This window comes from Lampetra fluviatilis, chromosome 60 (genome assembly GCF_964198595.1).
Source record: "Lampetra fluviatilis chromosome 60, kcLamFluv1.1, whole genome shotgun sequence".
Lineage (NCBI taxonomy): Eukaryota > Metazoa > Chordata > Hyperoartia > Petromyzontiformes > Petromyzontidae > Lampetra > Lampetra fluviatilis.
The window spans coordinates 7,768,928-7,783,759 of NC_136334.1; the positions used below are offsets into that span (position 1 = coordinate 7,768,928).

At 57.7% G+C, this 14,832-nt stretch overlaps 1 protein-coding gene across 2 annotated transcripts; it reads right to left on the minus strand.

The window, feature by feature from the left end:
• Positions 1-8: 8 nt before the first annotated feature.
• On the minus strand, positions 9-14,255 carry PIBF1 (progesterone immunomodulatory binding factor 1). Of its 2 annotated transcripts, XM_078881204.1 has the most exons (18): positions 13,888-14,249; positions 12,495-12,595; positions 11,578-11,776; positions 11,363-11,482; positions 10,865-10,998; positions 10,293-10,401; positions 8,590-8,709; positions 7,930-7,991; positions 6,966-7,091; positions 6,527-6,625; positions 5,957-6,122; positions 4,976-5,126; positions 4,327-4,417; positions 3,795-3,897; positions 3,221-3,351; positions 2,242-2,326; positions 1,750-1,935; positions 9-1,139 (listed from the first exon to the last, which is right to left on the minus strand). In XM_078881204.1, exons 1-18 carry the CDS (start codon positions 14,110-14,112, stop codon positions 1,095-1,097), a joined length of 2,253 nt encoding a protein of 750 aa, XP_078737330.1. In that variant the 5' UTR covers positions 14,113-14,249; the 3' UTR covers positions 9-1,094. The 2 variants fall into 2 exon arrangements, with proteins under 2 accessions (XP_078737330.1, XP_078737329.1); XM_078881203.1 differs by lacking the exon at positions 9-1,139 and having other exon boundaries at positions 1,160-1,935; positions 13,888-14,255.
• Positions 14,256-14,832: the final 577 nt, after the last annotated feature.

A 14,832-nucleotide genomic window follows, 5' to 3' on the forward strand; every position in this document is an offset into this window, starting at 1 on the left:
CTGTTATACAAAGCACGTTTATTAAATAAAAAAATTACATTCCGATTGTACAAAATATGTGCATTATAGGACGCATCGCAATCGACGACGGAGAATTGACGACGCACAAAGGCGGCGGATGCAGCACATTACCGACGACGACGACACAAGCGAGTAACACACAAAGCACTGAGCTCCACCCGGGAAGCATCGCAGAGCCTTGAGACTCCTTCTCAGGAGGGTCCTGCCAAGTTTTCGGAGTAAGGGGCCGGTGATTGGTGCTGCTACTGCTGTGTGCAATCCCAATTGAGCGATTTGCAGGTCACGTTTCAGCATTGCGGATGTTGTGGCCAATACCAGTTCCACTGTGTTTGTGGGTTTAGCTATGGGAAGAAACCCACGCAGAACAGGGGGAGAACACACAATCTCCACACACTCTGTAGAACAGGAGATCATACAAACTCCACACACTCACTCTGTAGAACAGGAGATCATACAAACTCCACACTCACACACTCTGCAGAACAGCGGGAGAACACTCAAACTCTATACTCGCACACTCTGTAGAACAGCGGGAGAACATTACAATTCCACTCACACACTCTGCAGAACAGGGGGAGAAAATACAAACTCCACACTCACACACTTTGTAGAACAGGGAGATAACATACAAACTCCACACTCACACTGTAGAACAGGGGGAGCACAAACAAACTCCACACTCACACTGTAGAACAGGGGGAGAACATACAAACTCCACACTCACACACTTTGTACAACAGGGAGTAACATACAAACTCCACACTCACACTGTAGAACAGGGGGAGCACAAACAAACTCCACACAAAAAGGCGCCCTGGTCAGGAACCGAACTCAGCTCTCTTGTGGCTGTAAGGCACCACCAGTGGCTACCCCACCGCGTCAATGCCACCGCGCTAGCGGCTGGGCGAGTTGCGAGCGTGCCACGCTCCACGCAGCAAGGGTTTGTATGTATGTGTGTGTATGTGTGTGTATGTGTGTGTGTGTATGTGTGTATGTATGTGTGTGCGGGGGTTTAAAGGGGAGCCCCCGCACGGCTTCCGCTGCGTGGCGGAGCGGGCGGTCGCCGCAGGAGCTCACAGCGTGGGTGCTGTTTTAGACGGCGCCTTCCTGGGCTTCGTCTGGTGGCATCGCACACACAGAGAGCGAGGGAGAGAGGACGACTCAGAGAGCGAGAGGGGACAACTCAGAGAGGGAGTGAGGGGACGACTCAGAGAGCGAGAGAGAGAGGACGACTCGGCGGTGCAGGGAGGAGAAACCATAGACGTGGAGCAGGAAGGCAGCAGCAGCCGCCATGTGGTGGTGAGGAACCCAGCGCTACCAACGATTGCCCAAGGTCTGTAGTCCTCTATGTAGTAAGATGTTATCGGCCAATTAATGAGTGTTTACACGTGGGAGGAAACCGGAGCGCCCGGAGAAAACCCACCATCTGTTTGGTCCTTCGTCCTAACCAATGCAGCTTTTCTAATGCTAACAGTAACCACAAACCATGGTCACAAAAAACGAACCCCCAAACCCAACTAACCCTTGGCGTCCAAATATCCACGAGTGGGAACAAAACATCCGCCGGGCCGGCGACGACAAACGTCTGGGGGAGGCGACGTTGTTACCCTTCCCCCGCACGGTCGGCTACGCACGGCGCGAAAGAAGTTCTACGTACGTACAAGTCGGGTCGGGCCACCTCTGTGCTTGCGTGTGAACCGGTGTCGCCGTGCGTGCGTGGGAACTCACAAACACCGTGGGCCGCGGCTTGTGCGGCGACGACGGCCCTTCGGCCCTGGAGACGGACGGAGCGGAGAGTCGGGCCCCCCGCAGCGCCGCCGCGCCGCCGAGGACGGTGGCCGCGTCTCCGCCGCCGCCGCCGGCACCGCGACGCTGCTGCAGGGCCAGCACCACCTGGCGCATCACGGCCAGCTCCTGCAGGGGTCACGGGGCCAGGGGTCACGGGCTTAAAGAGCGCTCGGGTTAGTACGGCTGCTGATGTAGATGCAGAGCGACGACGACTACAATTTCACGCTCGGGTGGTCAAGTCGGACAACTGCGTCAGCAGGCGCCCCGGAGTGAATCATCGCTGCGACGTCTCCTTGGTATCTGTGGACCGAGCGTTGCGTCGTTATGCGTTGTTGCGGTCTGTTCTGGCGTCCCCAGGCGGGGGTGGAGAGCTCCCGATTCCCGGTTCGACCCCGGTGTGTGCGTGGATCTTTTTTGTAATTCTTCACCGACCTCTTTCTGGTTGAGCAGTCGTTCCAGGTCGGCCGACATGTGGTCCCGCGTGCGCTGCAGGGTGGCGCGCTCCTTGCGGAGGTCACTGAACGGCGCGCGCATCAAGCAAAGACAACGATCACCCCCCCACCCCAGTGTAGCCTTAACAGACTGTTGGGGCAAGTGCTGTTATAGCGAGCGCCAGCACCTAGGAAGGCCGGTACAGTAGCACACGAGGTGGTTGGGTGGCCAGCGCCACGCCCGACCGCCTTTGTCTCCCCGGTGGCGATGTTTACACATCGCACCGGGTACTCATCGTGTCGACCTGGGGGAGGCCAAGGACCGGTTCAGATAATCGTCACTGGGTTTGGCCGTGAGCGGGAATCGAACTCGGGTCGTGGGTTCGAGCCTCGTGGTCGCGTGGATTTGTCTCCGGGTCCCTCCGGTTTTTCCCTCCACATTTAGAAACAACATCACGCCTTTTAGAGTATTTGGTTGCTATAAACTTCCACGTGGTAAGCCACTTCGTTAAGCTGCTATCATTGGTGGCCAGGTCGCTTATGAAAGAGAGCTGTATAACTCAGTGGCCTTTACCTGGTAAGATAAACATGACTTCGTATTATTTGTATTTATTTTTAAGCGATTTATTTAGCTTTCCTATACTTTGCACTCCCATCGTATTTTTGCGTTGTTGATTGATGTAAACGTTCTAACTCTCGTGCCCCCTACTGGACATCTGCGAAAGAGACCTGCAAAGCTCATCGGATTCCTCCTCCGGTATGAAATAAATATTCCGATTGCGGCGATTCTGAAAATCGGCACAGCTGCAGCCACCGTTCCCTAGCGCTGCCCGGTGCCTCGACGGCTCTGCGCGGCAACACGGACACTCGCCGTTGCCTGCGTACGACACGCAAGAGTCTCCACCCCCTGGACACTGAACCGGAAACCCCCGGACGGCGCGAGACGTCCTGCCGAGTTTGCCCGCCGACGCCGCACGCACCCGACTTGCGCCTCCAGCTTGGCCGCCCTGTCGGCCAGGTCCCGCAGCTGGTGGTCCCGCTCCCGCAGGCGCTCCACGAGGTAGGCGTGCGGCTGCTGGACCCCGCTCAGCAGCGAGTTGGCGCTCTCCAGCTGGCGATGTGGGGGGGACGGGGAGGACGGGGGGGGGGGACACGCGCAACGACGCCGCTGGATCACGGCGCTCGACGACACAAAGGTGGACCGTGGCGCCAGGCACACACGATGCCCTCCTCTTGCGAATGACGTCGTGGGGGGGGGGGGGCGGATCTCCAACGTCCACCGCGCAGCAGACGGCGCCGTGTCGCTGCTGTACGCCGTGGCGTCTGGCCAGGGGCGGCCGCCGAATTCGAACCGCGAGGCTTCGATGCGACGAGCGGCGCGTGACCGCCGGACCGTGTCGCTGACGCCAGTCGCGCAACCTCCGATTGGCTACGTACGACGCGCATACACGCTTGTGTATGCATGGAGTTCAACATACATACAACATACGATACACGCTTGCCGAACGGCGCCCCCTAGCGTGCCGGTGGTGGCGCTCCGTCCCGGCGCGTTACCTCTTTGGCGATGGCCTGCGCTTGCTGCTGGTGAGACTCCAGGTCTTTCCGGAGCAGCGTGTTCTGTTTCTCCAGCGCCAGGATGCGCCGGGCTAGGTGCACGCTGCAACGCAACAACACGCCGAGCGGTGATCCCCCCCGCCGCGTGCCTTCCCTGCCGCTGCGACCGTGTGGCGACCGCGGTGTTTTGCCGCGAGCGGTAGTGGAGCGGTCGGCGCACCGCGCTACGCGCTCGCTGGCCCAGGATTGATTTTAGCCGGGTCACGACGAGTTTATCCGAAACGGTCCTGGGCCTCCCCTCAGGTTTTTCTCTCGCACTCTCTCTGGGTGCTGTATTCCATCTTAGTGATGTCGGCAATCGTTGCCTTCCTGCATTGTTTACTCGGGCCTTAAATGAGTATTTAGCGCGGTGTGTAAACATCAGGTACTGGGGGAGACAAAGGCAGCTGTGCGCCGTGCCGGCCTTCGTAAATGCTCGCTAACAGCACTTGCCCCAGCAGTCTACGCAGGCTACACGGCGTGCGTGCCGTACCTTTGTTTGAGGCGCCTCTTTGCGGTGGTGGGGACGTTTGCGCCGTAACCGTACGAGAAGAGAACCCTCTCCGCCTCCTCTTCGCTCTCCACTACGCACGCCACACAAAGACAAAGATCCCCCGCGTAGCCTTTAACAGACTGTTGGGGGCAAGCGCTCATAGCCAGCACCTATGAAGGTCGGCTGGTTGTGGCGCGGTGTTGGCGAGTGTCATGGTGCCTGCGCTAGTGCCGGTGTGTTGCGGTGTTGGCAAGTGTACGGTGCCTCTGATAGCGCTGGTGTGGAGCAGTGTTGGCGAGTGTAGCAGTGGCCGTGCTAGCGCTGGCACGGTGTTGGCGAGTGTCACGGTGTCCGCGCTAGTGCCGGTGTTGCACAGTGTTGGCTGGTGTTACGGTGCCCCTGCTAGCGCTGGTGTGGAGCAGTGTTGGCGAGTGTAGCAGTGGCCGTGCTAGTGCTGGTGTGGTCTTGGCTGGTGTTACGGTGCCCGCACTAGTGCCGATGTGGCACAGTGTTGGCGAGTGTCATGATGCCTGCGCTAGTACTGGTGTTGCGCGGTATTGGAAAGTGTCACAGTGCCCCTGCTAGTGCCGGTGTGGCACAGTGCAGGCGAGTGCCGTGTGTGCGAGTGCCGTGTGTGCGAGTGCCGCACTCTGCGCCGACTGCATGACCACGTCGTCCAGCTCCGCCTCCAGGCGCTCGTAGGTGTCGACGCGCGCTCGCAGCTCGGCATTCTGGGAGCTCAGCTCCGTGGCGCGCCGCTCGCTGGCGGCCTGTAGCGCGTAGAACTCCCTCGTAAGCAGCTGCTCGCTCGCGCACAGACACGGGGCGACGGGGGCGGCCGGGTGAGCCGTGCGTGCGCCGAGCCCTTAGCGCTGCGAACCCGGTGACCTGCGTTCGATTCCCGCTCACGGCCAACACCGGTGACAATCATCTGAAAGGGTTCTGGGCCTCCCCTAGGTCGACTCGGTCTGAAATGAGTACTTGGTGCGGTGTAAACATGGCCACTAGGGAGACTTTCATAGGTGCTACTCGCTGACAGCACTTGCCCTAACAGTCTGTTAAAGGCCATACAGGGATCTTTGTCTTTGTGGCGTGTCGTGTGTGGGGAGCGGTAGTGCAACGGTTAGCGCTGCGCTATGAACCCGCCGACTCGAGTTCGATTTCCCGCTCATGGCCACCATCCAGGGCCGGATTAAGATTGTGTAGGCCCCTGGGCTACGGGTACCGTGAGGCCCCCAGTGATATTTTCAAAAGGAAAACAAAGTTAAAGAAAAATACAATGAATTTTTACAAGGCTAACAACAAATAAAATTCAGCGTTCACAAATGAAATAACTTTTCACTTCATCTCTAGAGGCCTCCCAGCTGGCGGAGGCCCCTGGGCTGCAGCAACTAAAGCCCCGTGCCTTAATCCGGCCCTGAACAGGTCCTGGGCCTCCCTTAGGTCGACGCAGCGCTGTGTAAACATCGCCACCGGGGAGACAAAGGCAGCCGGGCGTGGCGCTGGCCACCCACCACCCACTCGTGCGCCGCGCCGGCCTTAGTCGGTGCTCGCTAACAGCAGCGTGCGCCGATCGGTTGTGCGGCTGAAGAGGGGACCGGAGCGTCGTTAGTCTCCGCTGGTCACCCACCTCCACCTTGGCCTGGAACTTGTCGCACTGCAGCTGGCAGAGGCCCAGCGTCCGCTGGGTCTCCTCCTGCACGAGCAGCGCCCTCTCCGCCTCGAACGTCTTCACCTTGAGCTGCCCTCCCAGCTCCGCCGCCTTGGTGTCCCACACGTGCTGCCCCTGCGCCAGGCTGCTTGCAAACACACACACGTGCACGCTCGTACGATCGTAACGATGACCAGTGCGCGCGGGCACGTGCAGCCGCGTGCGTGACCCAAAACATGCAGAGACGCACGCGCACAAACTCGGACGCGTGTCATCGCATGCGTGACGCATACGCACACGTGTGTGCGTGGACAATCGTGAAAATCTGTAATGGTTCTGGACGTTTCCGAGGGTTATGGTGAAATGGTTACTTGGTAGAGACAAACTCGGCCGGGCGTGGTGCTGGCCACCCACCCCCTTGTGTACCGTGCCGGCCTTCATAAGCACTACTCGCTAACAACACTTGCTCCAAAAATCTGTTAAGGCTACATGGGGGATCTCTGTATTTGCCTTGTGCGCGTGTGCGTGCGTGCGTGCGTGTCTCCGTACCGCGCCATGAGCGCATCGTTTTTCTCCGTCGCCTGCCTCTCGGTCTCGCGCGCCCGGTCCCTCTCCGCGATCGCTCCGTCACGAGCCTCCCGCAGGCTCCTGGAGGGCGTCAACCGTAACAGTCGACCACGACACCCGGTTAGCAGTCACCACCACCACCACCTTGTGCATGAACGTTCTCGCGCAGTTCAGCCTCGGCTGCTGCCCTTGTACAAGTGGAGACTTGAGTCCTGATTTGTGTTCACGAGCACAGGGATATCGTGCCATTCCCCCCCTCGCGGAGACGGCGCAGATGCGCTTGGGCAGCGCTACGCGAACGTCAACCGCGATGAACCGTCTCGGGATCGATGGCGTGCGTCGACAGCGCCGGCACGCGGCACTGCGCGCGAGTTCCAAAAGATCCGGCCGCTCCCGTCACAACGCGCGCGTGCGTGGCCACCTGTTCTCCCGCTCGTAGATCTCCTTGCCGTTGAGCCTGAGCCGCTCCATCTCCTGGTTGGTCTGCGCGCGGACTGCGTCCATCTCGTCCCGCAGCCTCATCTCGTACTCGGACTTGTACTGCTCCCTGCTCGCGACACCGCGCCCACGCGCAGCCTCAGCGGGGCAAATCCCGTTCGCCGAAATAACGATGACAACGATGACAATGATGACAACGATGACCACGATGACAACGATGACAGCTCCCCTGGACTGTCTGGGATGCATTTCAAGAACATGGGACCCACAAAAAAAAAATTTTGAATTTATTTTACCAGGTAAAGCCCATTGAGCTATTAGCTCTTTTTCACAAGCGACGTGGCAACAAATGATAGCTTAACTAAGTGGCTTGTCATCACGTGGTAATTTACAGCAGCCAAAGACTCAGAACGCACGTTGATTCTAAATGTGGACGGAAAAACCGAGGATCAGGAGAAAAATCCACGCGTCCACGGTGAGAGAGAGAGACACAAACTCCAAATATACAGCAGCAGGCTTCGTCAGGGTCGGGCTCGAACCCACGACCCCCTGCATATCAGGCGAGGTAGTTAACATCTCCTAGCCACCGTGGCACCCCTAAAGGCTTTTTTGTTGTTGTTGCGATATAACTTAAGTAATCGTTTTACCAACCGATTATCGATTCGATCGCATAACAGTTTCTCAACAGGCAAGCCACACCGAAAGGTCCCAACGACAGGATACATAACGACAACAAAAAATCCGCAAGCATCTATTGCAGCGCGGCGGAACCACGAGAAAGGGGCGGAAGGGTAGCAGGGCCCCCCCCCCCGCGCTGCCCCACCCAGGCGAGGCGGTCAACATCTCGCCGCCGCGACACCCACGTCCGGGGAAACCCTCCGGGCCCGGTGTCACCGGGACGCCGGCTAACGAACCGCGCACGCGCCGGGGGGTTCTGGGACACCCACCGGGCGCTCAGGTACTTCTCGTACGCCTCTTCACGCCCGTGCTTTGCCAGCTCCAGCTGTGCCTGCACCGCAGACAGACACAGGGTTGGACTTCGAGACAGGCATTAGCCCACCGAGTCTATGGGTATCTATGCAGGGACACGGACGCAGGCTTGCAGACAGATCCACAGACTTGCATAGACCCACCGTCACACCTGAAGACGGAGACTTGTGTTGCCTCCGAAACGTCGTGATTTTTTTTTTTACCTACGTGACTTTACCGAAAAAACCCAAGAGTATGAATCCCTGCAGTCACGAAAGCTTCAAATCTAGAAGAAGATGTACACCTCAATCATTAGCCACTACTGCGAACACTTGGCAGGACCGTCCAGAAAGAGTCAGGTTGACTCAGTATGCCTTTGCTAAATAAACAACCAAAATAACACAACAGATTTATGCATAACACAACCGCCATTCGCCACTAAGTGGCTGCGACGTCAACACGGCGCTTGTGCCAGGCTATGTGCACCTTGAGGCCATCATGTTAAGTGTCGAAGGCTCGCCGGCAAGAGGTCATGGGACAGACCCAGGTTCCCACGGGTTGACCGACTGAGATGACTGGCAGATGTATAAACACACACACACACGCCCGCGTATAGAGGATGGATGGCCAGCACTAGCCTGTGCTCTCTCTGCTCGCTCTGACTCGACCGAGCTGCGTGCCTCCAACTCCGACACTTTCCTCGCCAGGTAGTCTTTATCTTTCTGCAGCAGCGAGACCGTCTGGCGCAGAGCGGCCACCTGCAGACAACAAAGACAAGATCCCCCCCCCCCCCCGTATAGCCTCAGCACGCTGTTAGGGCAAGTGCTGTTAGCGAGCAGCGCCTATGAAGGCCGGCACGGCACACGAGGGGGTGGTGGGTGGCCAGCGCCACGCCCGGCCGCCTTTGTCTCCCCAGTGGCGATGTTTTACACAACCGCACAGCAGGTACTTTTTCGAGGCCGAGTCGACTCGCAGACGCGCACACGCAGAGGCACACGTGGCACAAACATCGCCCCCGTGCTGTCGGCCTGAGAACAGGCACTGGTGGGAGAAAGGTCGCCGATTCAGTCGCCTGAGGTGGCATGACCTGTGACGACGCAGGGTCGTGAGTGGATTCTAAAACCGGTTCTCTTTCGCCCCCTTTGTGGGTGGCTGTCCGTCTCGTTGGTATCGTTTGGTCTGGTTGGTGCCGTCTCGTTTGGTCTGCGAGTCGTACGGCGGCAGCAGCAGTAGCTGCTGTTGTTTGGAACAGCGGACGGCGCACAGCGGTGCTAGCACGGCCGAGGTGATGGGCGGGAATGGCGATAGCAAACAAGGGGCCGTCCATAAATGACGTCACGCGATTTTGGACGATTTTTGACCCCCCCCCTCATCACACGGCGTGACAAAAAGTCAGACCCCCCCTCAAATATGACGTCACAAAGCTCTGCCCCCCCCCCAAACCATATTTCCATTTTGAAAATAAAACATGCTTTAAATCTATTTAAACTATTGTCATTGTAGTGCGTATTTAATGTGGCGCTGCACTCTGATGTTGTAGGAGAAAACATTTATTAAAAAGTCTATTTAATTAAGTAGAATGTGTTGTCTATATTTATTTAAAGTTGCGCATTTTGATGTGACGTCACATTTCTCAAACCCCCCCCCCCCCTCGTCACACATCGTCACAAATGTCTGACCCCCCCCCCCCCCAGGTGCGTGACGTCATTTATGGACGGCCCCCAATCCATTTGCGTTGCAGCAAATGGACAAAAACTGCGGACGTTTCTGCAGCAGCAGGATGGCAACTAAGGCAAGAATAAAAATAATAAACTCTACTTGACAAGAGCGCCTACACATGGAAGCATCTCGTAGCAGCAAGGGGAAAGCTGCAGGCATCTCCAATCCGTAACCATGGGCACTGAACACCACCATGACACCTGCTGGTAAGGCTCAGCACTAACGCTAGGGTTGCCACCGCTGAGCTACAAGCTAGGATGCATCATGGGAAGAGAGAGAGAGAGAATATTTCACGATACCGGAAGAGGAGATAACAAGTTGTCTGGCGCGGCGTGTTATTGTTGTCGTTATCGCGAAGGATTAGCACCTCCGATTAGCACGGGTTGGCTACGTACGGGGCGAAAGAAGTTAAACGTACGTACGTGCATACGAAGGTGGCAAAACCAGGTCTAGGAAAAACACGCGGAGATTTCCCGGGACAGCAGCTGCCCTCGACAACTGGGCAATGCTGGGAAAACCAGGAAAGGTGACAACACTACATGGAGCCCGACCATATTTGTCTCCCCCTGACCCCCCCCCCCCCTCCTCCCCCCACGACGGCACCGCTTGCCGGGACGCCCACCTCGGAGGCCAGCTCGCTCCGCTCCTTGGTAACCGCCGCCGAAATCATCTCAAGCTCCTGCAGCCGCCGCTTGGAGGCCTCGCTGTCCTGCTCCAGCGCGTCCCGCTCGCTGGCACGAGAGGACGACACCGCCGGCGCGAGGAAGCTACGGCGTCACCGGACACGGCTACACAGTATCATCACAAAGTTTACTTATACTGGAGGAGGAATCCCACGTGCTATGAAGCTCTTTTTCACAGATGTCCACGGTAGGGGCGGGTCAAAAAGTTACAACAAAAACACGATAGGAGCGCAAAGTATCGAAAAGGTAAGCAACTAACTAACTCCAACATTTTTTTTATTTGACCAGGTAACGCCAACAGAGCTATTAGCTTATTTTTTCATAAGGTTGACTCAGCCTGAAATTAGTACCTGGTGCGGTGTCTAAACATCGCCACTGGGTTGGCCACACCACCCACTTGTGTGCCATGTCGGCCTTCATAAGTGCTGCTCGCTAACAGCACTTGCCCCAAAAGTCTGTTAAAGGTTATACGGGGGAACTATGTCTTTGTCTTGTATGCAGGTGTGCTCACTGCTTGACACGGTCGTAGTTGTCACGGCGATGGTCCCCGAGGGCCAGCTGTTGCCGGGCGTCCTCCAGCTCCAACAGTAGTCGCTGGCAACGGGTCTCCAGGTCGCCACGGCGACGCCGCTCATCCTCCAAGCCCTCACCACACACATAAACAGATCCCCTGTATAGCCTCTAACAGACTGTTGGGGCAAGTGCTCTTTGCGAGTAGCACCTATGAAAGCCGGCAAGGCGCACAAGGAGGTTGGTGGCCAATACCATGTCTGGCCACCTTTGTCTCCCCAGCGCTTACATTCACGCACCGCACCAGATACTCACTTAAAGCCAGTTTACATATTAGCCACCGTTATCGGCCGCGAGCGGGAATCAAACTCGGGTCGCCGGGCTCGGAGCGTGGAGCGTTAACCGCCGCACCGCCACTCCCCCCGCCCACGCAAATAGATCTCCGCCGTCTTCCTGCGGCGTCCGCTGTGCGCGCCGTGGCGCCCGCCCGCGCGCGCACCTGACTCAGGCTGTAAACCTCGGCGCGGCAGGCGCCCAGCTCGCCGCCCAGCCGGCTCTTCAGCTCGCTCAGCTTCCGGCACTCCTCCCGCAGCGGGTGAACCGCGTCGAACAGCAGCACCTGCCGCCGTGAGAGACGGGCAACGGCACAGTTAGGGTCGGGGCGGCGGCGGTCAGCGTCAGGGTGGGGAGGGAGGGCGGGTGTCATCTCGGCACCTGCATGTGCTCGCGAAGGTTGCGCTGTTCGGCGGGCAGCGCTCCGAGCGCCGAGCGCTGCTCGGGGGTGAGCTCGAGGTCGACGAGGCCCCGGCGCAGCGCTCCACCGCGGTCGCTCAGCTCGCGGTTGCGCTCCTCCACCTCGCGCAGCCGCGTCACGATGGCGTCCACCTCACGCTGCGTGCGCTCCTGCCGAACCCTGCGGCGGGTGGCGGAGGGGAAGGGGCGCGAGCGCGGGCACCAGCGTGAGGGATCTCGTTGGGTAGGCGCGACGCCGTCGCTTCTGGAACGACTTCAGGTCACCGTTTACGCCGTGCGGTGTTCACTCGGCGCTCTCGTACGAAGAACGACTCGGCAGGCTCGAGGAGGAACGACACACGAGCAGGAAGGCGACAGCAGCAGCAGCAGCCAGGCAGTGAGACGGAGCTAACAATTGCTAAAGCTTTGCGGTCCTCTCTATCCGGACCCCTGACGCCCATTGTATATTTGGAGTTTGCATGTCTCTCTCGCTCTCTCTACCCGTGGTCCTCCTCCGGTTTTTCCTTCCACGTTTAAAATCAACGTCACGCGTTGTGAGCATTTGGCTGCTATAAAGTTCCACGTGATAAGCCACTTCGTTGGACTATCATTTGTGGCCAAGCCGCTTCTGAAAAAGATCTATGCTGTACAGCTCAGTAGGCTTTACCTGTTCAAATAAAAAATTGTTCAGTTTATTGCTCTGCTACATTCAGGATACATTACGATGTTAGCTGCCAATTAATGAGTGTTTTCTCGTGGGCCGAATGCTATAAGATTGCCCCGGTGCACACGCATGGAATGGACTTCCATGCGGTAGGGATGGGAGCACTGGGCACAAGGACGCTGGGCGACAGCGAGCGGGGGGAGGAGATCTCGAGGAGGTCGCTCCACCACGGTACCTCGCCTCCTCTTCCTGCAGCTGGAGCTGGCTCTCCAGGCGAGCCTGCAGCAGCTTCTTCTCGTTGAGTGCATCGCTCAGCTTTTCCTCCAGCTCCTCCACCTGCACAATGCAACGAGGATAAACAGCCACGCGTGTGAGTGTGTGTAGGGTCTCCACTGTGCTAGTTGTAGCGGGTAGCGCGCTGCGCTACGAACCCGGCGAGCCGATTATCTGAACCGGTCCTGGGCCTCCCCTAAGTCGACTCGGCCTAAAATGAGTACCTGGTGCGGTGTGTAAACATCACCGCTAGGCAGACAAAGGCGGCCACCCACCCCCTCGTGTGCCGTGCAGGCTTTCACAGGTGCTACTCGCTAACAGCACTTGCCCCAACAGTCTGTTCAGGCTATACGGGGGATCTTTGTCTTTGGTCTCCACTGCTAGCCTGCTCTGGGAGAATCGCACTCTGCACAGCTGTCTCCTCCCTATCTCCACGTGTCTGTGTGTGTCCCTGTGTCTCACTTGCTGGTCCCTGTGTCTCCGTGTCTCCCCTGTGCGTCGCTGCTAGCCTGTAGGATCGCTACGACGAGTCTGTTCCAGGAGATATGCACTCTGCACAGTTGTGTGTCCCCATGTGGTCTAACGTGCACCTCCCCATGTGTCTCCGTGTGGTCTCCCCCGTGTTTCCCCGTGTCTCCGTGTGTCCTCACCTGTGTCCCCGTGTCTCCGTGTGTCCTCACCTGTCTCCGTGTCTCACCGTGTCTCCCCGTGTGGTCTCCCCCGTGTCTCCGTTTGGTCTAACATGTGTCCCCGTGTCTCCTCACCTGTCTCCGTGTCTTACCGTGTGGTCTCACCTGTCTCCGTGTCTCCCCGTGTCTCACCTGTGTGTCCCCGTGTCTCCGTGTGGTCTAACCTGTGTGTCCCCGTGTCTCCGTGTGGTATCACCTGTGTGTCCCCGTGTGGTCTCACGTGCACCTCCCCATGTGTCCCTGTGTCTCACCGTGTGGTCTCACCGTGTGGTCTCACCGTGTGGTCTAACCTGTGTCCTCGTGTCTCACCTGTGTGTCCCCGTGTGGTCTCACGTGTACCTCCCCATGTGTCCCCCGTGTCTCCGTGCGGTCTCCCCCGTGTCTCCCCGTGTCTCATCTGTGTGTCCCCGTGTCTCCCCCGTGTCTCACCTGTGTCTCCCCCGTGTCTCCCTGTGTCTCACCTGTGTGTCCCCGTATCTCCGTGTGGTCTCACCTGTGTGTCCCCGTGTCTCCGTGTGGTCTCACCTGTGTCCCCGTGTCTCCCCGTGTCTCACCTGTGTCTCCGTATGGTCTCACCTACACCTCGCTGGGTGTCCCCGTGTGGCTTCACCTTGCGCGTCCCTGTCCCCCCCGTGTCCCCGTGTCTCCCCCCGTGGTGCCCCTCACCTGCACGTCCCTGCTGGCCTGCAGTGTCTCCACCGCCAGCCTGCTCTGAGAGAGCCGCACGCGGCACAGTTGAAGCGCGGCCCTCACCTCGGGCCCTGCAGCAGCAGCAGCAGCAGAAGCCTCCGCTGCTGCTGCTACTGGGCCCGAGCTCTCGAGGCTCAGAAGATCCTCCGAGTCGAACTCGCTCAGCGACAGCGAGGTCGCCGTCGTCACCTCGCGCGACATCTCGCGCGCTAATTAATCAAGTTAATTAGGAGTTAATTAATCTTTAACGAGTTAATTATCCGCGAGGATGATCGCCCGCGGATTTCAAACGCTGGCTCGCCCGCGGGTTGCCAGGGGCAACACGCCAGCTGACGAGCGACCGTTTGTCGTAAAGCAAGATTTATATAAATAAATAAGTCACATCCCCCTGTCCTCAGCCGTAAAGGTCGTAAAGTCAAACGACGTCCGTCGCTTTTGAACAACAAAACACTGTCGTAAAGATTACACGCAGTGTGAAAGCGTTGGGCGTCGATTATTGATATCGATAACGTGAATCGATTCGAGCGGTTTTACAATCGATGAGTTCGGCTCCGTCTTGTGTCGCGTGTTCGCACTGTAATAGGTTCAACGATCAACCCTTCAGCCGGTCATTATAGGCCGCTACATTCACAAGATAAAAATATAATCGATTTTTTTTTAAATAATCGAATCGAGAACAAGCGTCCGAATGTTAATCGACTCGCTACATTTATAAACGAATCGATTAACATCACACAGATCAACCGTATAGCCTTAACAGACTGAATGCGGAAAAGCCTCAGGTCTTGACGCTATTTATCCAGAATTAATCAATAACTTGTGACCAAGAGCAAGACAATGTCTAGCCACATTCTTCACTTTAATCCATTCCACAAGCATCGTTCCCAAGGAGTGGACAGAGGCAAGGATAATAGCCATTCT